This window comes from Athene cunicularia (assembly GCF_003259725.1).
Source record: "Athene cunicularia isolate RWA chromosome 1 unlocalized genomic scaffold, athCun1 chr1_part1, whole genome shotgun sequence".
Lineage (NCBI taxonomy): Eukaryota > Metazoa > Chordata > Aves > Strigiformes > Strigidae > Athene > Athene cunicularia.
The window spans coordinates 92,288,741-92,314,627 of NW_020799091.1; the positions used below are offsets into that span (position 1 = coordinate 92,288,741).

At 40.7% G+C, this 25,887-nt stretch overlaps 1 protein-coding gene across 1 annotated transcript in view; it reads left to right on the forward strand.

Moving 5' to 3' along the window:
• Window positions 1-5: 5 nt before the first annotated feature.
• LOC113478867 (amine oxidase [flavin-containing] A-like) overlaps window positions 6-25,887 on the forward strand; it is a gene marked incomplete at its 5' end in the record, with an annotated part of 38,362 nt that continues 12,480 nt past the window's right edge. Inside the window, 6 exons of the mRNA XM_026846380.1 lie at window positions 6-84; window positions 11,181-11,275; window positions 13,201-13,338; window positions 21,022-21,126; window positions 22,373-22,464; window positions 25,431-25,572. Coding sequence (XP_026702181.1) covers window positions 6-84; window positions 11,181-11,275; window positions 13,201-13,338; window positions 21,022-21,126; window positions 22,373-22,464; window positions 25,431-25,572 — 651 coding nt within the window. The remainder of the gene's footprint in view (window positions 85-11,180; window positions 11,276-13,200; window positions 13,339-21,021; window positions 21,127-22,372; window positions 22,465-25,430; window positions 25,573-25,887) is intronic.

Below are 25,887 nucleotides of genomic sequence, written 5' to 3' on the forward strand. Positions count from 1 at the left end.
CCCGGGGCCGCTCGTCCCCACCCGCGGCTGGCCTTAAGCATCGGGCGGTGGTTAACGAGAGTGTCGGGTCTCCAGAGGCTTCAGGTACGCTTGAGCGAAAAAAGGAGGAAAGTTATTCCCCTTTAGGACATATTTTCTTCTTCTTGCGTTGGCTCGTACTTCGTGCTCATCAGAAGAGAGTCAGCGGGAAAACTGACTGTAATGTCCACAGGTGCAGGAGAACACAGGCATACACAGGCTGAGATGGGAAAGACAGTATTTTGAAGTTCTGTTTTTTCAGGCTGCGCTTGCAATGCTGACTACTGTAATTTGATCAATGCTGCAGAAAGACATCTGGGAATATCTGTAAAAACAGGTTAGGTTTTGTTACTATGAGAAGAGCTGTACTACAGACAGACAGATTGCCCCAGCACGATGGATTCTTCACACTTTACTAGGAAATACTTCCCAAAATACGCTTCAGATCTACTTTAACTACTAGCAAGTGCATTGTGGCCCCTGTGATCCTCATACTTTAAAAAAGAGAAGTAATTATTCTTATAGGACCTGATGGTACCTAAGATGAGAATGTTGCTGTGTTGGAGAAACTCTGTATTTGGTTTGTTCGTCAGATAAATACTATGTTAGCAGCTTTGGCCAGGCTTCAGTTTTCAGGGAGTCTTTATGTCACTTATGATTCAGAAAAGGTGAGTTATGTGACTGACTGAGTGATATTACAACCATTATTGCTATAGATAAAATAAGTTTTTGTTAGAATTGAGGAGGTGTAAGAGTCTTTCTTTAGTCTGCAGTAAACTGATGCACAAAACAGAAAATTATTTAATTACATTATTTCATTTGCTAAAACAACAGAAGTTAAGTTTGGGGTTTTTTTGTGACAATGTAATTATGTAAATCTGTAGTATCACTGAATAGAAAGAAAGAGTTTGGATCTAGTTTTAGTTTTACCAGGTGCCTGGGTATTTTCCTGCTAGCAAAAGTCATTTGGTCTTTGTCCTTAAGAATCCTGTAATGCACAGGGTGCCCTTAAGGAATTAATGCCCATCCTGCGTGCAGCTGATGGTGAACTGATCTTCATATGTTTTTTAGGGCTCTGTGCAGCTCTTCTTCCCCTGAGAGTAGCTTGCTCCTCCATCTTTCCAACCTGTAGCAGTGTTTTGGAAAATGCATCGAGCATTTCTAAGTCGTATCTTGCCTCAGTAGTACAGGAATCAGTAAGCTACTTCAGAACACTTACACCTTGGACTGAAGCCTGGTGTGGAGTCTGAAATGGAGCCAAGCAGGAAATTTCAAGGCATTACAGTCCCTGAAAATTTGTCAGTGGCATTAGGAAGACAAATAAACATGTCACAGCACTCTTGAGGTGCGGGAATATTTTTCTAGCCAATAGAAACCCTTATGTCATGCCAGTGGCATAGAAATTGGTGTTTGCCTGTTATGAGTTAGAACAGGCATTGTTTTATGATAAAAGCCTTAGAAAAATGGAGAAAAAATGCCTTATTTCATAATTAATCCATCTTTAATATACAATACCATTCATAGGTGGGCACTATAATTCCTATCAGCTCCTGGTTTGTTTTGTTTTCCACACAGCTTCTCTGTCTCCCTTTCTGTACCACAATACCTACACCTCTGTTCTGTAAGAGGTTAGAGTGCTGCTTTCTGGTCTTAAAAAAAGTAATCTGGTTCTGTCAAGATAAATAGTAAAACATGCTCCAATATGGAGAGAATTTCCTCTCAGTGTCTCTCTGACTGCAGTCTTACCTTGCTGCTATTCATTTCTCTCAAGATATATTTGCAGTTGCCTCGTCTGGTAAGATTACTCTCTTCTGTAGAGAAGTAGTTCTGTATTTTAAATACTCATTACCTGATGCTTACAAGAAAAGACAGAAAACATTGGGATAAACTAGTTCTTTACTAGACATACATGAAATGTATATCAGGTATAACCAACCTTCTTGCTGTATTAAGTGTGAGCTTCCCAGGAGTGAGATTTGTGGCTTTTAAAAGTGTTTGTACAGTATTTGCAAAATGAAGCTCAAATCCTGACTGGCACCTCTGGAGTTATCTATTCCTTGAAGTTAAGCATGGTCTTGAGAGTTACACAATTTCTGTATAACCTAACACACACTTCTCAACCATGCTGCTGCCCTCTGTATGCACACGTCTGTACATGGTCATTCACAGGGACACAGAATCGCCTCTGCCTGTAGAAAGCTGCAATCTAGGGATAGAAGGAGCTTCTGCAAAGAGCGCTTCACAGTGGAGAGGCTCTTGAGAGAAGAACTCAGCTCTGGTGGCCTCTACTGCTGATATTTTTCTGCTGTACCCCCTGGAATTGTGTTCAAATTGTCCAGAATGCATCAGCGAGTACATTTGGGCCCCTACAGAGAGGGAGCTGCAGAGCTTGGGCTAGATTTCTGTTTTCACATGGGCGTGCATGCTAAAAATGTGAATCATGGCCAGGAAAGGCCCCAGGCACATGTTTGTATCATTCTTAATGGATACTGTCCCCCATAATACAGTTAATATTAATTATAACATTTTATACTCAAACATATTAAATAAACTCATGAGTGAAGTTAAAGAGTTTCCCCATACCCACAGGGAGTTTATTTATATGCCTTGAATGCTGCTCCCATTTTCTATTTATAGGGTTTTCTACTAAAGTGAAGAGGGTTTGATTTTTTGGATTGATTTTGACCTTTTGCTTGTGCATTTTGGTTTAGGCTATGTAATTCCCTCATTAGTTAAACACAGCAAGCTGACAGCACATGATATGCCATGGATGCATGTCCGATTCGTTGGCAGGACTGTAACCCTGACATCCCATCAGATAGTTCTCTTCTGCTTGAGTTAAGGGACTACGCTAGTTGAGGACTAGGAAATTGTTGTCCTCTGTGTGGAGTAACTGCTGTATTGATGGCTTCCAGAAGTTGTCCTTTTTATGCAGCAAGTCACTGCCATACCTCTTCTGACACATTGTCCACATCCCATCTCCATTACCTGCTCTGCAAGCTAAGGCCACATTTACGGGAAAATTCATATTTTGACTCCACTGCCCTAGAATGCCGCGTGCACAGGTACTCTGAGATAAGAGATGGGTTGTAAGGAGGTCTGGGATGCACAGTCACTCCTTGGGAACTGCTCGGTAACAACTGGACAGCATTAAGTGCTCAGAGAGTTTTTACAGAAACCTCAGATATTTCAGCTTTTCAGATCTAGAAAATGGCTGCTGCCTCTGTGTGATCTGTAGTTCCTCAAAACTTTCTAACTGACCTTATCAGGGCATATTTTTACATGGATTACGAAATGAGCTATGTTAACTCTAAAGGCTACCTCCTTGCCAAATTTCAAGTTGCTGCTAGAACTTCCAAAATAGGAATAAAATAAAGCCATGAGTTTTCAAAATCAAATAATGTTTGTTCCCTAGAGGTTCAGAAATAGCCTGACAATGTTGACCAAGATTTTCCAGAGAAAAAAAAAAAAATCCCGAAAACCACACCCTGAAAATTCAAGCTTAAATAGTTCAAAATCTGGCAAAAAAAAAGAGTGTAAGCAAAATACCCTAACTTTTTTTAACATGAGGTTTAGGGTATATTCATGTGCCAGCCTCACCTTACACATGAATTCTGGACATTGGAAGCCAAGTTTATCAAAAGAAAGCATGGACAATTAAGAATATTTGTCTACATAATGCAACCTAGAGACACATCAGATATGGAGAAGTATGTCCAGAAACAGGCAAGTCCAAGAAAACTTGTATGCAAATATCTTTTGGAAGAAGTTTCAGCACATCATGTTACAAGCACAAAACACAAGGGAAACGCAGCCATAATTGAATCTTACAGTGAAGATTACAATTCTTGATGGTGCTAATTCTTATTTCCGCATAAAACCGTGTTTGTTCTTAGCCAGAAACAAGGAGATCTCATGGCTCAACAAAACAGATGCTTAAATTTGCCAGCTGCTTGCAGGAAACAGCACTGTTTTCTATTGCACTTATGGAGGAGTCCAAAGGCACCAAACTGTAGGAAAAACTGGGATGTAAAAATAGTAATAATTAGTCTTTATATTGAAGTAAAACATATGATACAATATTCAGGCTTTTTTTTTTTTTTTTTTTCTCTTTCCATGGAAGAGCACTATGTTGGCATCTTCTGCTCCACAGTGTGTGATTGACAACCTTACCACTTGAACTACCTACGCATTGGCTGTGGAAGACTGAATAATGAGGAAATGCAGATTTTTCTTGCTTGGTATAATGGCAGTACAACGTATGTTGTATACTGCTCTGTTGGTTTTGACAGCATGCCAAGCTGCTGGTGGGTGGTAGTGTCAGATAAACTGTCAAATACACAGTTACTGGTAGAAGATATAATCAGTCCCACCTGTGTAAATTTGGAGTAGTTTTCAGTAGATTTTTTTTTCTAGTGTTACTTCTAAATTTACCCAGAATTTGACCTGTAGGAATGCAATAGCTGGTTCCTAAAATGTGTCCTGTGTTTATTGCTTTACATCTGCCCCATGCTCTGGCTGTCCGGTTCCTTCCCACTTTCTCTCTGGATCCAACAGGAAAGCTGATAATCAGTGATAATACTTTCACTTGGTACCAGAAACTCCTAAAGGCCATTTTTTGGGATGCAGAAATAAACAGCAATGTTTCATAGATTTCTCAATTCCTCATGGACTGCTAGCAAGCTGACTGTCATTATGAGAAAAATTTACAGCAGGAACAAAACTATCAGACCCCCATATAAAATGTAATGGATGTTTTATACAGTAATTGTAACTAAGCAGAAATAACAGCTTTCATTTGCCTCCTTCATAATGTGTTCTGATTTTTTTGCTACTAAAGTTGCAAAACCTTATGATGTGGAGCATGGGTTTTGGTTAAGACACTCCTTTGTGTTATGCTCAGTGCTAGATATTTAGGTTTGGACAAAATATGGTTGTGATGTATTTATTATATAACCAGATGTAGAAATATTATTATTTTCTTCATCTTTCATCATATTCTTCATGTGGTTTTCTAGGGTAAATGTATAATTTATAAACCTTGTCTAACCCAGGGGTTAATCTTAATATGCATGAATGAAGAATGTGTCAGGTTTGTTTCTGGTAAAACCAAAATGTACAGCAGTATGAATCATAGGTTAGCAAATTCAGAGCTCTTAAGAGAGTGCTGTAAACCTGTGGTTTGTCCTTGAGGAGCAGATTTTGCATCATGCCTCAGGCTTAGGTGAAAGGTGTTGAAAGGTAGGGAAGAGCTATGGTAGGTCTGAAGTCTTAGAAGTGTTATTTACTCCAGAGAGCAAAAGAAATAGCCAAGTAGTTAGGACAGATCTCTAAATATCCTAACATAACAAGAACAGGCATGGGACAGGCATTATGTCTTTCCCGTGAATACCATTGCTGATGTTCTTGATACTTGTGGCAGTGACGTGGCTCATAGTTTAGCAATATTTTTTCCCGTAACTATTTCGTTGAAGATCACCATCTGGCTAACAGAAATTTATTCTTCATATTGACCAAAGAAATTTTCAATCGTTAGAATCATAGAATTAGAAGAGACCTTCTAGAAGAGAAGGTCTCTTCTAGATCGTTAGAATCATAGAATTAGAAGAGACCTAGAAGATCAAGTCCAACCCTTAACCTAGCACTGCCAGGCCCACCACTAACCATGTCCCTAAGTGCCACATCTACATGTCTTTTTAAATACCTCCAGGGATGGTGACTCAACCACTTTCCTGGGCAGCCTGTTCCAACGCTTGACAGCCCTTTCACTGAACAAATTTTATTTAATTACCTTAGATGTTTCCATTAACTAAATGGTATCAGAACAGCCTTATTTTAACTGGTGCTACTCATTTTAATATGTAAGGGGAAAGAGGATGCTGCAATTCTAACCCCATGCTTACACTAGTTAACTTTTTCCTGCCTTTATTTTGGGGGGCGTGGGTGTCATTCTGGGGAAGAGATGTTTACTGCAGTGGGCTCTGGACTTTGAAAATAACAGTGGGTGTGTACGAAGGAGTGGATTCATCCTCGGGATAGTCTTCCAGCCCACTGTTTCTGTTCATGAGAAACTGTCTTTGTACCCTTCAGAACAAAGCTTGCATCTGTTGAAAGCCTTTAGACAGTAGCACCGTTGAAACCAGTCAGAGTGGCTTGGTCTCAGTTGGACAATGTACTCTGTAATAGAAAATATTTATTCCCTTTTCATTGAAATCTTTGCTGAATCAACTGGATTATTTTTGCCAGAGGGGAAAAAAATAATTTATTAATAAATTTAAAGGGCTGTAATTTAACTAATAAGTGTTTTATGTTTTCATTTTCAGTGGCAACTTTAAGTCTTCAAATCCTTTGTGAAAGAAAAGTTCTTTCATTCTCAGCCTTCTATATGTTGTTGCTCATTAGTAATTTCTCAGTCTGATATAACTGAGCACATTTTAACTATATTTTAGAACTTAGTTAAATACCATGATGTGCACAAAAATCCCAATGAAAAGAAAATCAGGGAGGGGGAAGAAGGAGAAGAAAGAGGTGAGGAAAGGAGATTTCACCCTGTGGTCGTGGCAGAAATGTTTTGTATCTCTTACTGACAGGTTCATGCTTACTTGTCAAAGAGACTTCTAGCTGAATAATGAGAGCTGATTCGAAGGTGGCCATTGCCACATTTAATTACTCAATTGTGTTAGGTTTTCCATCAGTGAAACAGTAAAAATAATCACAGCATTAGCATGTTGTTACAGTGGAATTTTAATGAGGATATATTGACAATTGTCTTGCTTTACTAATGTATATTAGAATAATGAGTGAAAAAGTTTTATAATTATTCCCCTGCTTAAGATCAGAAAAACTAAGAGTTTTTCCAGAAAGATTTTTTCCATTAGATTTTCAATTTTTTCAGTTAAAGCCTGCTAGAATGCTACAGTAGTGGGTTAGTCATCCTTCACAGAACGTAATTATCCCACTCCATGTATGGTAGGGTGGATTAACAAGGATTTTATGAAGGAATGTTGTATTAGGTTGGTTTTGGTAAATTTCAGCCCAGCAGTGGATTCATAAAAGGCAAATGCACTGTCAAAGAAAGTAGCAAGTAGGCAAACAATACCTTTAGAAAACCAGCAGACAATTGCCTTTTCAATAGTGACAGGTAACCTCTGCCTTTGTTTTGGTGTGCTCAACATGGCACATATATAGTGGCCTCAGTTTGAGAGGTTAAAAGGTTAATGGTATCAGATTGTCATCACTCCCGTTCACTGCCCTTGCATGTTTTGGAGATGTTCAGCATACATTACATAAGAAGTGCTGTCTCTGGGAAGGATGCTGATAATTTTTGCTTCTGATCACGGCATATCAGTGAATCTGTTTGATGTGAATTCACAAATCCTAGACTTTGAAAAGTAGCATGACTTTACTATTACTATAGAGTTACTATCCCATTTCCAGTAAAGATATTTTTTAAAACTGCCACCATTTGTGCTGCAGAACTCGTATCTGCTCATATGCCCTGCATCAACCCCACTATAGAGGCAATTATTCTTATAAACGCTTCCCTACAAAATGGGGAAATATTTCCCACATTTAGGTGCTCAGTTGGGAGTCAAGCTCAGGTCTCTTAAGTCCCAGTCTTGTGCACTACCTGTGGAGTTGAACTCTCCTACAAGGTAGAGACATGCTTCGTTGTATTTTCCATCAGGCTGCATATAAATTTCAGTATTGTTCAGCATCTCTATGTTTCATCCATGATGTATGTCTTATAGTCTGCAAATTGGCATAAACTCACTTTAGTTTCTTTTTTTTTTTTTTTTTTTTTTTAAACTGTATATCCAGTGTTTTGATGCACTTGAAACTGCATTGCTTGATAGGATTATGACAATTTTCTGAAATGAAAGCAGTGGCAGCATGATCTGTGGCAGCAGATCCTTAATAGCACTGCAAAATCAGTAGGAATAGAGCCTTCCTGCATGGCTTCTTCAAATGGGGGGAGCTTGTTGTGAGATTGCCATAGAAACACTTGTGGAGGATGTATAAGTCGTCTTGCCTTGTTTATTCTTATCTAATAACAAGTGAATTTCTATAGCCAGATACTTCAATGGGGCATGGTTTTGGCAGGCTCCTTTCATCTTTCTGAGGCAAGTAGTATATGTCTAATTCATAGAATTAGAGTGGTATCTGGAAGGAGTGCAGCCGGTGATTTGGGGTGGTTTGCAGCTTTATCCCTAGGCTACACTTGAAGGAGATGGAGGCAGCAGTGGGACACAGCAGTGTCCTTGGCTGCAACAGGCATGTCTGTGCTACAGTTGTACATGCATATGCAGGTGAGTTTTAAAGTACCTCTCCTGAATTGTGGCGGCAGCCTGAGAGGTCACAGGCCAGTGCTTGGTATGGCATGCTTGCAGGATGCTGTGGATATCCACAGTATCCCAGGACATTGTGGCTGGTGTCAGAGCCCATGTGTGGTGGAGAGCCAGGGCTCTAGAGCAGTGCTCATGTTGCGGGAGACCCTGGTGGTATGAGGGCCCTGCCTCCCCCTTGGCAGCTCCTGGAAGGTGTCTGATGTCCTCTGGGGAAGTAGTGGAGATGTTGGAGAGGAGGTGAGAGGTGAGCTCCAGGCGGCCTAAAGGGAGCTGAGCAGGCAGAGATGGAGCAAGGAGCTGGAAAGGAGGTCTTGTTCTTTCCACTCTCTCATTCTCACCCCATCGATCAAACAGAAGTAAATGGTCACTCTATGGTGTCCAGTCCTGTAGAGGGTATTGGAATAGCGACAAAAGTCTTGAAAATTCAATTTATGGAGAAGATAAAGAGAAAATATGCAATCTATTTAGCAGTTAATCATGCATCAAAAGCACACAGGCTTCATGACCTGTGGAAGCACCTGTGTCTTGTACACTTTGGTCACACCAGAATGGAACGAAAGAGTTGGGTTCAGTAGTCAGCAACATAGAGATACCCTTCGTGTGGGTGTTGTTGCTAGTTCTTCATTTTGAAAGAAAATTGTTTCCATGCTTTAAACAAATAAATGTGTAGTTACAATTTTTAATCAACATATTTTGCATTGTTCTTCTGAGTCAGGCCCTCTCCCAGTTGCCAGTAAGACATCACTGTCCCAGTGTATCTCTTTCTTTTTCCCAGTCTGTGTAGTTCGGAAGCCTTTTTTTTTTTTTGGTGTCTATGTTGACACTTGGTTTAACAATAATGAAACTAAAAACCTGTAAGGCTGGAGTGCAAGAAATACAGTTTAGCAAGCAAACAGGTTAGAGGACCTCAGCCTCATTATCACATGTTCTTCATCCTTTAGCAGTCCTTCTTTATTTGGATATATCATGTAATTAAGCTATAAACTAGTAGTAAGCTTAGCTTCCAACCCAGTCCAGTGCAACTGTTATTCTTCCTAAACAGCTGTGGCATGAATACAGCTAGCGTATACACCATGAAATGATGGTCTTAGGCACTAAAGATTCACATACAACTTTTTTTCATACCTAGGCCTGATTTTTTGCTGCTTCATGTTCTTTAGAGTAATGCGTGAATGTGCTGTGCACTTTTTCAAGACTTGTATATCTACGGTAAAATTTCTTACAAAAGAATTACCCACTCATGCCAGAGTGTCCAGTGGTATTTTTGCAGAACAGAGAAATTCAGTGTCACTTTTTGTGACAAAACCCACTGTATATTTTGGAAAATAATTTTTCCTCATATAAGAAGTCTAAATATTTGTAAAAAGATACTGCAGTTCGTGTTTCCAACATTGTAGACTTCTGTCTTCTATGTTTATGTTGAAGAAGAGGAGAACAGCATCACTGAAAGGATTAAAGAATTAACTATTAAAAAAATGTAATATGTTCTCTATACACTTTCATGCAGGAAAAAATCGCTGACTACTGACAGAAATTAGATCAATGTATAAGATGTTGACTCCACTGAGTCAATGCAGTGGCTTGCATTTTTAAAAAATCACAATATTAAATAGATGGAAGAATTAAGTATACTTCTGCTCCAGCAGCAATCTAAAGAATATGATGCAAGGATATAAAGTTATTTTTAAACAAATATGGAAATCGTATATGTAATTTTTGTCAATGTAAGATATTTGAACTTCCTCAGTTCTGGTTTCCAGTGGTGTTCAACTTCCCCATTAAAAAAAGATAGTGTGCACACAAGTTTATGGGCTCTTCTGTATTGTCCTCAGAATAAATGAGTACAATTAACACTGCCCAGAACAATTCCTCTCCTCTGGTCTTTTCAGGCGTGCATTCTTTGTAGGCTCATGAACAGTTGCTTTTAATCACATTTCAAGGTAGCATAAGAAACATGAATATAATATTATTATTCCTTACTGCAGGGTATCTTGGAAGTTCTAATCAATAAGTCTGGCTTTCGTATACTTAAGGAGGGGAAGAAACTCCAAAGGAACAATGCTTCAGTGCCAAATTGGCCTGCAGGGCAATGGGATAATCTGATTTCACAAACTCGTGATTGCTTTTTACAATTTCAGCTCACATTTATCAAAAGCAAAGAGGACTTCTGTCCTATTGAATTTTCAGCAGTCTCTAGTGCCTCCATCACAGAGTCCCATAATTAGATGATTTTTGCTGAGACCATAATTCCTTTTATAAAGTATCTACATACAGCCTGTTTGATTGCCATGGTCAAACTCCATTGCTTAAAATGAATCTTGACAGTGAAGCAGACTTTCTTTCTGCATGTGAATGAGGACAACAGATAGCAACGGAGCAGAGAGTCAATGAGTGAGAGAAGAAGCTGGAAGCCTACGTTGCTGGAACATGCCTATTTAGTATATTATTATTTCTATCACTTGAGCACTGCAAGCCCCACAAGCTGGGTTCTGCCTTTCTATGCACTGCACAAATGAAGAGTAAGATGCATGTCCCTTAATAACTGAGTTTTTACTGGTTTTAAAATGCCAAAATGTTAACCTGAGGGAAGAAACTTTGGCCTGTGAATGCTACTTATGGAGGCGGTTATATCATGCAACTAAGCAGCAGGCACGTGATTTCTCTGGTAAGACACCATGAAAAGTTTCTGACTTCTTTCAGGAGTTTTTGAAAACAATGTTGAAATCTCTGACCGTGAAGCTTTGTTCAGTTTTTAACCATTAATGTGGCTGGCTGCTGCTACTTGCTTTAAAGCATTTTCTCTTTTTATGGTAGGTTTGTCGGCCGCCAAATTGCTGTCTGAGTCTGGGGTCAGCGTGGTGGTTCTTGAGGCCCGGAACAGAGTTGGAGGAAGGACATTCACTATCAGGGTAAGTGCTTCATGAAATGCTGGTCTACAATTGGCAAATGTCACTCCTATCTTCAAGAAGGTTAAGAAGGAGGACCCAGGAAACTACAGGCTGGTCAGCCTCAACTCACTCTCTGAGAAGGTGATAGAGCAACTTGGACATGATTTCCAGGCACATGAAACACAAGAAAGTCATCATTCAGCATGAATTCACCAAGAAGAAGTCATGGTTGACCAACCTGATAACCTTCTATGATGAAATGACTGGCTTGGTAGACGAGAGAAGAACAGTGGATATTGTTTACCTAGACTTCAGTAATTCAGCACTGTCTCCCATAACATCCTCATAGACAAGCTGATGAAGTATGGGCTAGTTGAGCAGACGGTGAGATAGGCTGGAAACTGGCTGAACAGACTGGTCCAGAGGATGGTGATCAGCAGTACGAAATCTAGTAGGAGGACAGTAATTTGTAGTATACCCCATGAGTCATTACTGGGTCTGATCCTGTTCAACATCCATTAATGATCTGGATGATGAAGGGACTGGAAAATCTCTGCTATGAGGAAAGGCTGAGAAAGCTGGGACTGTTAAACCCAGAGAAGGGAAGGCTCAGGTGGGGTCTCTCTGGGTCATGAGTCAAATTTGTTAGCCTTGCACAGAAGTCTTGGATACTTTGGGCTGTTTAAAATGGTGTTAAACATCTGTATTAAGGTAATTGAATTCCACCCACATAGTCCATACCCTTTGTCCACTGCAGGATCTGCTCTGCCTCTAACATTACAGAGGGAAACTTATCACCTAAGACCATGAATGTCAAAGCATTTCTCCTCTCATTCCCATCTCACTTTGCATACTGAAACAGGCATGATAACTAAAAGCCCTATAAGAAGCAGCCTTAGTAGGGCCAGACATCATTACAGCTCAGATATACACTTTGACATGGCTTAACGTTACCTGAAATAACACTCTTGCTTCTAAAAATGGACCGTGTCTTGATTACCATTAAAAAGAAAATGAAAGGAGTTACGAGTCACTTGTGGCACAGGGTAATGTACTACAGACATTACCTCTGCTTCCCACCGTGGCATTAAGGGAGGTTTAAATTATGTCAGATGCCATTGCTGGGGAACCAGAGATAAACAGTGGTGTTTCAGTAGAAATCGTTGTATGTTAAACATGAAGAGTAAACACCATCCTTCTGTGACACTGAGAATGCCTAGCTTAAAATGCTCACTATAAACAGTGTTAAAAAGAGTTATTATCTTGGGAAATCAGCCTGCCTGTAATAGCGTGCATCCCTGAAAGTTTTTGCTTTCTCGTTGCTTCCCAAGTGAGCATGATGCATGTCTGAGGGGTGTGTGGGGCACCTTCAGTGGCAGGCATGGCTGGGGGCTGCTAGCCAGAGCACATCAGGCAAGAGGCAAGGTGTGCCATGCTGTAAAGGAGAGTACTCTCCTTGAATGCTGCAGTGTGGTGCTCAGCATCTACAGCATTAAGTCTAAGCAGGCATCTACAGAGAGAAAACAAGCCTTGGCTCTGGAGATGGTTTCAACCTGAGAAGTGTTGTGCAATGACAAGAAAAGTAACATGAATTCTGAAAAACTGTGCTTAGGCTTAACCAAAGTGTTGATTTGGTTGGATATTTCTTCATATTCTCGTGTCTTTTGTGAAACTAAAAAGTCCATACTGAAAACTATAGTAAAATTTAAAAAAGAATTAAACCCAGTCGCACACATGTGTGTGACAGAGTGAAGACACTGTGATCTACATGTGTCTCTCACTACAGAGCTCAATACTGGCCTACTTTTAAGTCAGTCAGTACACATTTTCTCCTGTGCGTATAGTTGCGGTGCTAGTCAGCGTGGAATAATTCTTTCTACTTCTAGATATTTGTATTGAGGAGTTTCCAGCACAGCTGCTGACTCCTGTATTCTTACTTTTGACAGAACAATCAAGTTAATTACGTAGATGTTGGTGGATCGTATGTGGGCCCTACTCAAAACCGGATTCTCCGACTAGCAAAAGAGCTGGGTATTGAGACCTATAAAGTGAATGTCGAGGGTCATATGATCCATTATAAGGGGGTAAGTATTGCATCTTTCATGTTGAGATACTGAAAGTATTGTTGAGCTTTGGAAATTACTGACAGTCATTAAGGTTTCATTTAAGACTTGCTTTTTGTAATCCAGGAAGCATCTGTTTGACTTATTGTTATTCTATTTTAATATGTTGGGAGTGGGATCAGTGGTTCTTGTTTGCTTTTGAAAAGTGTTCAGAAAATGGGACTGACAGCACTTAAAAATTTTGGGATACATTCAGCACCTGATTATCTTTGAACATATTCTCTAACGAATTTTTGCCTGAAATTCAGAAAGTACTTCTTCTGAAATAAAAGCCAATTTAAATAAGAAAAGAACACATAATACTGTTGGATGCTGTTGGATGATGATACTAGACAACATTATTATGGGACTAGTCTGGGAGTAGTATAACATATATGCCCCACTTATATAACTAGATTCACATGAGATCCCTCCCAGTCTCATAGTGTGGGCTTCATCCTAATTACAAGTGGATGTCTGGAAGCTGGGCATCTAATTTGAGACTCACTGATGTTCCTTCTCTAGCTAATGGTGAGAAACAAGCCCCTCTCAAGGCTCACTGTAAGCTTCATTCTCAAGGCTCACTGTAAGGCTCACTTGAGTGAGCTCAAGGCTCACTCTCATTCTCAAGGCTCACTGTAAGCTGAGATGTGGGGCAGCAGGAATCCAGATGGTCACTCTTGAGTAGGTATTGGTGTGGCTGAAGTGAACTATAATGAAACATGTCCTCAGAGCAGATTTCCAGCCCTTTTCTTAGATCTTTAGCTCACCAAATTTTTACTCATGTCCTAGTCAGGATCTACTGCTGAAACCAGTGCAGAAGGAGAGCGACAAAGAGAAGCCTAAGATTCATGGATATGAGGTTCAATGTCTATCTTCATAATTCACAAACTACTTTACTTTCCAAAGACCATCGCTTTTTAATTTTTTAAATATGCTTTAGTTTTGGTATTTTCCAGTTGCTGGCAGAACTAGGCAAGGCTATGTGGTGGATCCTTAACTAGTTTCATTTCTATTATCTTCCCACTTTTTCTTCCAAAAATCAGACCAATGCATTCAAGCAGCAAAGTTTTATCATCTGGTTCTGTAACCTCTCCTTATTGGTCAGATTCATGCCATGCTCATAAAACAGTCACATCTTAAATAGTTGCATAACTACTCCATAATACTGAAAAAGTTATTTTACACCACCTGGTGTAAAGTTGGTGTAATTCTACAGAAAGAGGGTCTGATTTGTACCAGCTGAATGTTTGGTGACTCTATTTAATTTAAGCTCAGACATGGATCTCTTAGCATCCTAAAAGGCACTTATCTTCTGTATGTTAAATAAAAGGCTCTAATGGGTTACATGATTTTGAGCCCTTAATCCATTTTGACACTGAAGCTGCAGGTTTTTTTGTCTCACATCACATTATGCATGTCCTTGTTAATGACCATGTAATTTCGTAAGTTTTCTTTGAAGTGAAAGCATGTTTCTAAGCAAGAGGCAGCATTATGAGCTTTTGAGCTGGATCAGAGGCTGTGGATCAGTTCTAGATTTGGCATCCATTGTGGTCCTGCTGAGCTAACCAGGGTGCCCTGGTTGGACCAGAGTGATAGCAAAGGGTCTTTAAGGTCTCCCAGCGTGGGCAGCCTTTAACACTGGATAAATATTAATGATGCTTTTCCTCCAGCAGGTCTCATTCCTCCCATATCCTCTTTCCATGAATTGCGGGCTTTTTGTTTTCTTTCCTTTCCCTAAGGTTTTTCTACTGATTCATCTCCTTACTCTTTCCTTGAGACATCGTATAGTCACAGTGCCCTTTATTTGAGATCTGTTGAACCTTTGTTTACATCCCACTTCTACAAGAAGCCTATTGAAAACCATCTGTGCAGTCCTGGCTATCAACAGGGTTGGCGAGTGCACAGGACCCTTAGGGCTTGTACATGTTTACCTACCTGCTGCGCACTGTTACCACACTGTGATGGTGAGTTGGCCAGGTAGGGATTTGTGCTTTACTGGCTATAGATGTGCCACTCATGTTCATTAAAGATGCTCCAGGAACCCGAGCACCTGTGGTATTTCCTAGATGATAGAAAATGTGTTAGCAAGAGATTATTCGATACTAAATGATCATTGCCCCGGAAATTAAATATTAATCTGAAAGATGGATGTGTTCAGCTTCTTGGGCTAATACACTGTCAGCCATGGGCCAGTTGCTGCCTTTCAGGTTTGAAAAGTATGACTAAAACTTTTATCCTTGCACATCATCTGTTGTTTCTGTTAGCTGATGACTGTCAGGGAGCATGTAGTCAGGGCCAGAGAGGAAGTTCTCTTCCCAAGGGCATTTCTCCAATGTCTGCAATTCTGCACAGTTTTGTCAGAGGTGTGAGGGAGAATGTTTTGAGGATTGACTAAAAATGGCTTTAAATTTTCTTGTGACAGTCATTCAACTGTATATAATCTCTAGTATCCTCAGATTAAGAGATTTTTGATCTTTTGTTTACCATACGAATTGGTTCAGTTTGGCTCTTTCTGAAGTTTTCCAGGGTACTGCTTCTATTGAGTTAGGGGAAAATGGGGAAATGGTTTATCCTAGCAGTGGAAGCAGCCAAGGGAAAGTGGACATCCCTGGAGGGATTTCATGAGATTCTTTGCTCTGAAAGGAATTTTTCCCATACGCGTGTGGAAAATTCCATGAACTGCATGTTGCTTCATGTGGGCAGGTTTCCTTTGTAGCTACAGTTTATTTGAAAACTCCAAATTTGTAACTACTGTTTATATTTTTTTTTTCTGTTTGTTCATTCTTTCCCATCAGTTAGCATGGTAACATGGACTGTTTTGATGTCAGTCAGGAATTTGTATCTTGTCATTGTAAAGCTGTAACTTCAAATTGTAGACTTTGTTATGAGCCCAACTTTATTTCCAGCCAAATTGCTCTGTGGCTACTGTCTCATAATTCATCAAGAATGCTTTAGGACTGAGAAAAGGCAGATGTGCTGGAATTTTTCCTTCCCAGAAGAGGCAGATAGCTCTTTATTTTTACAGGGGTCTTTGAAGGGCACGCTGTGCTCTGTTTTCACCTTCTTCAGTAGAAAACCCTAGAAAGTAAAAGCATTAGAGCCTTGGTGTGGTATTAACCTTCTCATATAACTGCAGTCCTCGAGTATCTGGCAGCAGCACCCAGCTCCAGTATATGTAATGCTAGTAAATAAGGACTGATTGTGCTTATTTGTTTGCTTATGATTTTCAGAGCAGGTGTAACACTTGACAAAAGATGAGCATTTCTATGCAATGCTTCACACTGGCCACATATTCTTTCCTTCAACTATCTTTAAGATTAAGAGATTAGGGTGCAGCAGGTAAATCTGTGACTCAGTCTGTGCAAATCACCATAAATCTGCAGTTTGGACATGGGGAATCACAGACAGTCCAAGGCATTGCAATGCTTGCAAGGCCAGACCTGCTGCAGATACTGCAGAGGGAAGGATGCCCACCTGAGGGCTCACACCTAGGGAGCTGCTTCTCTGGCTGGGTGTGCTGTGGGCTGCCCGAGGGCAATGGCAACACCTGCCCTGAGGTGCAAGGGGAGCTGCTCCTGGGCTTCCTGACATGTAGCTCGTCCTCAGCACAGTGGGTAGGAGCCAGACTTGCCTTTCTCAAGACTGGCAAAATTGTCTGCTCCTCTTGCACAAATTGAAACTTGGTGTGGTGTCACAGCTGGAACAGCTTGGGCTCAGTTCTTGTAGTTATGGCTACAAGCCACAGGGTAGCCCCGGGCAGGGAAAAACAGATTTTGCAGCACACATCTCTCTCTGCTGCCTTCTTTCTAACCACTGAAGTACAGCACTTGGGGATATTGTTTCCTTTGGATTGGTGTGGGGTAACTAATCCAGGCAGGCAGTAGGACTCAAATCTGAGATCTGCAAGAAAGCGTTCGACACACCAGGAAATGAAAAAAAAAAAAAAAAAGTTAGATAAACTCTATGGGTCAGTCAAGCAGCTTTGTGTTAGCATGGGAACAAAGCCAGTAGGTTATTTGCCTTTCAGTTAAGAAAACAATAGTTCTCAAAATAATACACCCAGAACACTATAAACTTGTTTAAAAGTGGAATATTGCAAGACTTTGCCTGCTTACAGTGAGCTCCTCTGTGAAACATGCAACCAGAGCTCCTCTGCCTAGTAGGAACACAATATTAAAAACAAATTATTAACTTACCAGCTCCAAGTCATTTGGGCTAGATTTATCCCCTGCTGTGGAGATACTTATGCAAGAGAATAAGCTGAAAAACTGATGTGGCTGTTTGACTCACACTCTTTGATGGGCAGTGGGAATTTCTTCTCTCCTGGAATTTGTTAGAATTAGGCTTTCCTCTGATCAGCTCCCACATCTTATAGGTCCAGCCCCACTGCACAAGGAGTTAGTGTGTCTGTGAACTACTTCAGGCTCTCTAAATTCAGTCTCAGCCTCTTCCAGGTCTGTTAACACTGTTGTATTTTTCCAGCTTTTCCTGCCCTTGGTCTCCAGTCTTACTGAAGTTACATCTTTTTGCAGGCAGAAGAGAGCAACAAGTAATATGGCTTTAGACTGTTAATTATCAGTTGGCATTTCATAGTTCTCAGGAGATAAAATATATTTTCTAATTGATCTTTCTGGGCTATGCCATCGACCAAAGATGTGGGGATAATAATATTTGCAGATCAGTAATGAAAGGATAGTTCTTTTTTCAAATAGCAGATAAGTGAGTACCCAATGTGATATGTGTCATACCAGTGCACAAGACTGTAAGATTTCTTGATCAGTCCTCAGCATTTTGCAGTCATGGTGGTCTACAGCTACTATAGAGGTGGAAAACTGGGAGGAAAATATTAGGTAGCCAGGAAGCGGGCAAGTTCTCTCACCAGTTGCCCCATCTGCAACAGTCAGTATAGTTTGGGAGTTTCTCAGCCTGTAGCTGTTGAATACAGAATAGTTAATGCTGGGGGCTGGAAAAGCTGTTTTGGCACAAACCTCATCATAGAGTTTCTGAGAAAGACTTTGCTTGGTCTGTTGTTTCCAGCAATACAATAAATAGGTTTGGCTGAAATCAAGAGGAGGAGAGGAGTCTTAGAAGAAGTTACTTTCTTGACTCTCTTTTTAAGGAAGTGCTGCTTTTTTTAAGTAAGCTGAGGATAGGAGAGGTGTTTGCAAGTTCCACCACTCAGTACAAGCACAGTCACTTATCAAAAAGCCTACTGAGAAGAAATATCATTGAACAGTGAAAAACTGGAAAGTTTTTGCTGCTATTCCTGAACGGTGGGCTTATCTTTTCTCTTTGTCCCCTTGCAGTATCAACATGACAGAACTTCAGTAATAACTTATCTTCACCTGTTGCTAGGTGGCCTGACAGCATTACTCCTCATCTCTGCTTAAGGGCAAGATTAACGGTCTTAAAGCATGTCAAGGAAGACACATTGATGGCACCTGAGTTTCTGACCAGAATAAAAAGTCTAGCAATAAATGAATTTTGAAGGAGCAGTATTTGATGATCTTCTTGAAAAACAAAATGTTGTGCAATAAGAAGAAAATAATTAGCAATATATTACTGCTTTGTATCAGGATTTCCTTGTTTGATACAGCATAGGTTTATGACAGTAAAAGCTGTAGCATGCAGTATATCACTTTGCATGAGCTTTTTGGTTCTCTTTCCTTTGGATGAACACACCATGCTCCAAACTGGCAGTGAGAAACTATGCTCAAGGAAAAGGAGGAGGCAGTATCATATGGAGGATTCCCTTGCTGGTAGTTCATAGAAGCATTTTTCTCTGCTCTTGCCATGACAGAAGTTTGTTTTGCATACATACACATGTGCACCTGGTGAAGACTGGAGCAGCAGCCTCTGCTCATCATCCTCCAATGTAACTCTCTAAAACAGAATGAAATGGGGATGAAAGAAAGAAAAAAGTATGTGGTACATAAGATTATGATTGCATACTCAGAAATCTAGAGGTAACCAACCACCTCCAGAGTCATCCTGGTGACTTGGAAACTCAGTGTTTATGGGAAATTTTTAAAAAAACCCTTTAAGCACTTGGATCTCAAGCTGAACTAAGTGCTGAGATCACAACCTTGTGCTTTTCTTGGCCCAGAGCAGAGGTTACTGTGCCTAGGCTAAACAGAAGAGCATGTTTGCTGCTGCCCTCACTGAAGATAGTGAGGAGATGCAGCACAGAGTGGGCCATGGGCCCAGATGGATGCCAGAGCTGGGACACCACTGCAGCCATCCTCTGGGGAGAGAGGGACCAAGCAGAGTTGACCATAGCAAGACTTATGTCCCTTACCTGTGTACCCTTGTCTCCTCCACTGTACCTGCACTGGGGCTGGCAAAAGTTGACCAAAATGTGGGAGTTTGGATTTTTTACTGCTTTTGACAAGTCTGAAAGTTTACTATGGTCCCTGAGTTTCATCTTGCACCTTTTATCTTTGTTACGATCTTTGCAGAAAAATGTTCTGAAGAATATCAGAAATCCATATGTATTTACACACACCCCGTTATCATTGGGAAGACCAATAAATTCTCTCTTGCCAAGTGTGGGGAAGGCCTATTTGGCTCCTGCTTCCTGTCCCCCTGTCCCTGAGTCACCTTCGCATGCACTTGCAGCACTGCAGCCTCTCGCTTGGTCTGTGACTCCCACCTGCCAGACGCAGTGGGCTGGCATGATATGCATTACACTGAAAAGCACATTGCACACCGCTTAGCACCACAGCTTCTAACCTGTCATGGTCCAGTGTGTTTGCTGCGTCCTGCCACATGACCTCATTGCAAACTTTTGACACACCTGGAAGAGCAAACATTAAAGAGGTCTGATAAGAAATTTGCCGTTGATTTACATGGGGGAAGGTTCAAAGCAGTTTAGTAAGAGAAAATGTTTTTATCCAGTCATCTTTCAGATTAAAGTTATCACAAAGAACCAGCTGCTGTTAGATTGTTTTGCTTATCATTATATCACAGGATTATCTCAAACAGTCTGTATTCCTGTTGCAGCTATGTGTCATACCCATTGTAATTACTGTTGCCATTTTTGCAAGTGTATGAAATTTTTCTTCCTGCAGCCAAAACCTTTTTTTGGCAATTTTTTTTGTTTTTATTTTAGGCTAGGTTTCTCCCAAGTCACTTGGCATAATAAAGAGGTACATTTACTTTTTATAGGTGAGGTGTATCATAAAGGTGCTTAGATAGTTTAAAAGTTTAAGATGCATGCAGTTTTAGACCCATGCAAATTTTAGGATGCACATTTCAGCAGGAAGTCAAACTTTAGATTAATTCATACATAATAATGGAGAATACTTAGAAACAAGGAATATTACCTCCATGGCCATTGCTTGAGTCTCCTTAGCCAAGAGTTTGACAACCGTCTCAGAACAAATGTACCCCTTCCTCTCCCCTCCAGATTTAAAAAAAAAAGTGTTACTGTCCTTTTTAATGTCAGCCCAAATGTTTTTTCCCCTCATACTTAGCTTCATCCATTCCATTGCTTACATGCATATTCAGGAGAAAAAAAAAAAAAAGAAGGAAAAAGAAAAAAGAATAGGTCTTTCAGGGCAAAGGGTCAATTACGTGATAATTTTGAGAATTTTGTGTTCTTAAGTAATGAAGATATGCTCTGTTGTGTTTCAGTTGCTTATATTCCTATGTGTATTTCAGGGAAAGTCACGCCATTTCACTAATATTTCCCCTTCAACATGGAATCCCTTAGTTTATCTGGATTACAATAACTTCTGGAGGACAATGGACAAACTGGGAAAAGAGGTAGGCTGTGTAAATTGCATCTACAATGCTCGTGTCACTATGAGTAAATCTGGCTTAGTTTGGTTTTGTTTCTGGCAGGCTTTTTAATTGCTTCTTTAATATAAGAAAAAAAAGAAACATCCATCAAGAAAGATATCTCTGTTGCCCAGGAACTATCAGGAATAACAGGGCTTCCTCACTGAGAGGGAGTTGGACTAAATGACCTTTAAAGGTCCTTTCCAACCCAAACAATTCTATGAGAGGATACAAAAAGATCTGGAGGTGTCTAAGATATCTGAACAAAATGAGGTTGAACCTTGGTGTATGTACTTTCTCATGCCAGGGAAAACAATTCCACGAGCTGGGAGATGAGAAGGGTTTTTCCCCGGGCCCTGTTACAGCCTTTTTGAATAGGGGTGATTCTTTTTTGTAGCTGCCTAAGCTGGTATCCAGTTTGGCTTCATAGTAATTTTATTCCTAAAATTCTTAAACAGTAAATGCCTTCAAAATTCAAGCAGTACAATTGCAGATCTTCCTGTGTGCAAAAAGTAGCCCCTGGAGCACCATGCATCTTTCAAATATTTATCAGTTGCCTTATAATCTGGCTACAAACGAAGGGCCCTGCCTTACAATAACATTCAAATATAACTAATGGCGTTCCTGCAGAGTTCACTGAGTTTATGTGGTTTTGCAGAATCAAATTTGTGCATGATGCTACACTGTTTTTGTCAAATATTATGTATTTTTTAAAGATTCAAATATAAATAGTGTCTTCATGTCACGATACTTATATGCAATGGATTATTATTAAGAATTGAACTGTCTATAAATAATGAATAGTATTTAGACATTTTTACTCCATCTGTAGTTAACAGAGAGACAGGGGCCTTTGGATACCTGTCTTGTAACTGACTGAATCTCTCACTGGAGAAAGAATTTTTCCCTCAGGTGTTAGAGGACACCAATACAACTAAATTAGAAGAGACACCTGACTTCTGTATGACTACAGGCCAGATGAGTCCTGGGATACGGATATAGTTCATTGCTCAGACAAAGCCAGATCTGGTGGTCTTAGTACAATTCATGCCCAAAGGTGTGAATGGAAACTATTACATTTAGTGAGTTTATTCCAAATTTACAGCCACGTGCAGGGGACAAAAGCAACTCCTGACCAACATATCAGTCAGCTCTGGACTACTAACTAGCTATGATCAGGCAGTGATAATCGTACTGAATAATTTCTTGAATATTTTGCCTCTGTCTCCAGATTCCTCTTGAAGCACCATGGGATGCTCCGCATGCTGAAGAATGGGACAAAATGACCATGAAAGAGCTGATAAATAAGATTTGCTGGACCAAGTATGTAACTCTTTATTCATTTTGAAATCCAGCTGCACAATGATAGTAGGTGCCTTGCAAATTCTGGGGTACAGCTGAGTATGGCTGGGGTACAGTTGGTGAGAGAGCAGGAGGTGTTTGATATGAGGTTGGTCTTTGTGACGGACTGTTGTCAGGCAGTGGGTGAGGGCCTGTGGATGATAAGGTGGTATGCAGATCTTGGGTTGGCAGGTAGGTGGGATTAAAGGTGCTGGGGAAACCTGGGGTTTGCCTCAGCAGACCCATGCACACAGGAGTGACAGTGTGGGTGCTTCCTACCGTGCTTTCACTTCACTTAGTTGGAGAGTCTCTTTAGGAAGAATGACATGTAAATAAAACTCCATTTTGTAGGCATGAATAAAGGTCACATGCAGGCACAGAAATGGAGGCAGAAGAAGGTGAGGGGGCTTCCCCATCCCCACAGCAGGCTAGGAGCTGGGGAACGATGTCCTCTGACTCTTGGCTGTGTCCTCTCCTGGGCAGTTGTCATATAGGTCTGCTTTTACTGCATGAGCTGCATCGCCTGTACCATGGAGAAGGCAGGTGCCACTGGCACATCAGAGAGCAACATGCTGTGCTTGGGGGCAGCTGCTTTCCAGTGGTGGCTCCATGGACAGGCTGGCATGAGACCTGAGGAAGAGGCAGTGAGCAGCTCTTGGCTTTGGAAACTCTGTTCAAATGCTGCTCCTTGTTTCAGCAGTAGTGCCTGCTGGGCCTTTGAAATCCCTGGAGGGGAAACAAGGCAGCTGAGGCAATCTTTCTTGTTGACTTTCACCTCTCTGGCTGGTTTGTGCCCAAGCCCATTCAGGAGCTCCATGTTCATCCCAGCAAACCTGTTGCTGTGCTTCCTTAGCTATGCCCATCACAGTGCACCCTCCCTCTGCTCCGGGGAAGCTGTGCTTGAATGCCACCCAACTCTCCTGGGCCTCTTTGCCCTACAGGGTATTTTCCCATGAGAAGCTGACAAGCATATGCTTGAGGAGAATAAATCTGCTCTTCCAAAATCCAGGGTTGCAATTCTGCTGTTTCTTTTACTCCTCTCAGGATCTTGAACTCCACGGTCTCATGGCTACTGCAGCCAAGGCTGCCCTTCACCTTTGCATCATTCGACAGGTCCTCCTTGTTTGTAAGTAGCAGGTCCAACAGAGCATCAATCCTTGTTGGTAGGAAGAGGGCCCAAGGTGTTGTATCACCTAGTAAATGGCCAGTGTGTTTTATACGTCTATGAGGGACCACACTGTATAAATAAAAAAAGAAACAATATTCAGTATGAGGTGACGACAACTGAAAAGATTATTTTCTTCCTTTCCTTTCTCAATTACTTCTTTTTAAAAGGCAAGGAGAAGTATGAGCGCTTGTGTCCCTGCTTTCTGTGCTAGCCCTTGTGCTATTCTGTAACATCCTGCTCCCTTGTAGTCAGCCTCTTTTATTTGTGTGGCTGTGCTCTGTTTGCCCTTTCATTCTAACTGTGGTTTAGCACTGTGTCTGCAGCTTCCTGACCAAAACTTTTCTTCTGAAATTTAATTTGTTGGCTTAAATCTTGCTCTGTCTCAGTGTGATACAAGGTACAGCCATTTGGACTTTATCTTGCTCTCTGTGGCATTGTAGGGTTTTTTTACAATTAGTTTTATGAGCCATTTGCCTGCAAACTTGGTTACTTTGAACTACCCTTTCTGTGCAAGCGCGCTGACTCTTCCTCTTTTGGTTTTTACTGTTCCTCTTAGGCAGGGAGCTGGTGGAGTATAAGCAGAACTGGGTTTATATTGATATTTCCTGTAACATGCTTCTCTGCAAGATTGCTTCTACTGCCAATGGTTTTGTGGCTCTCCAGTTTTAATGGATGTGCTCAGCTGAAACACATTCAGAAACTCAGTAAAAAGCCATTTTAGATCTTTAAGCCAAGCCAGATTTTTCTACAGATAGTTAAAAACTGTAGTGCTCTAAACAGAAAAGCTCTTCTGCAGCATTTCCTACATAACTTGGGTCAAGATTATAAAAGAAGATTTGTTTGTCAAGTGTCACAGATCAGCATCTACTGATCCTGGAGACTCTTCACATTTCTGAGGCCTGAACCTGCTACAACTGTTTAGTGTCTTTGTAGTGTCTTTCAGGATTGTGGCAAAGAGTTCTTGCATGCAGGATGTTTTCGTATCCTGGATAATGATATAGAGGTGACTGGACTTCAACACAGGGAAATGCGGTTATAAAAGTTTACAAATTACATCATTTAGCCCAGATAACTTGCAAAGTTCTTTCCTTTAGCAGATGATTATAAGTTCATGTTGTTTTATGAAACTTCATCCAGATGAAAACTCTTTCACCGTCTTTGCAAAATCATCTCAATTCCCTTACCAATCTGTAGCCACAAGTGAAAGAAATGGAAGAAAAGCAGGTCTTCATTTCCTGCTGCTGTAGCTCTGTTTACATTCAGAGGACTTACTGTGGTAGATGGCTGACTCTCTCCTTATATTTATGGAAATGGTTGCCAATTTGGTTTCTCTGGATTATTTACTGTGTCTGATTCTTGGTTTCACAAGAGATCTGTGTTATGTGGGAGATAGGGAATGTCTTGACTGCGTGGCTAGCTGAGTCCCTCGGGACCTGTCAGACCTTGGAAATCATGTGCTCAATATGCTCCCCATGGAGCTGAGAAAAGTATTTGTTCTAATGAAAAAAATTGCAGCTGGGAAACTGTTTAAAGAAATAACTAAGGTGAAATCAGTGGCATTTTAAACTAAATGGGTAGATGTTTTGGGAGGGAGGGAGGTGCTGATATAAACCTCTTGAAACAGTCTTGCTACAGAGTAAAAAATGAGACAGATATAAATCATCTTGGCTTTTCTGACTTTGGGAAAGCAGCCCTTAGTGAGAATAACAAAGAAAATCCTGAAAGCAGGCAGGAAGTCACATTTACTCACTGCCTGTTTCTGCTCCTGTGTTTCATGCAGATCCGCTAAAGAATTTGCTACCTTCTTCGTGAATGTCAACGTCACCTCTGAGCCTCATGAAGTCTCCGCTCTCTGGTTCCTGTGGTATGTGAGGCAGTGTGGGGGCACAGCCAGGATTTTTTCCATCACCAATGGGGGCCAGGTACAAAATGTCTCATATTTTTCCTCCTCTCTTGAAACTATAAAGAGCAAGTAATGTTGTACCCGTCAAAGCCCTGCAATTAATGAAAAGAGGACAAAACACCGAGCACATGTGGCACTGGAGACAATCGTGTTCTCATGGGGTGGAACAGCCCTCTCGGCTAACTCTGTACAATGAGGAATTTTATTAGCTAGGCTTTGGGATAAATTGGGACTATTTAGTCAATTGTTTTTTCCTGCATTCATTTCAGCACAGTGCTTTTGTTGCTGTTTTGTTGCTTTTTGTCAGTTTGTTTTCTGTGGGTTACTTAGGAGA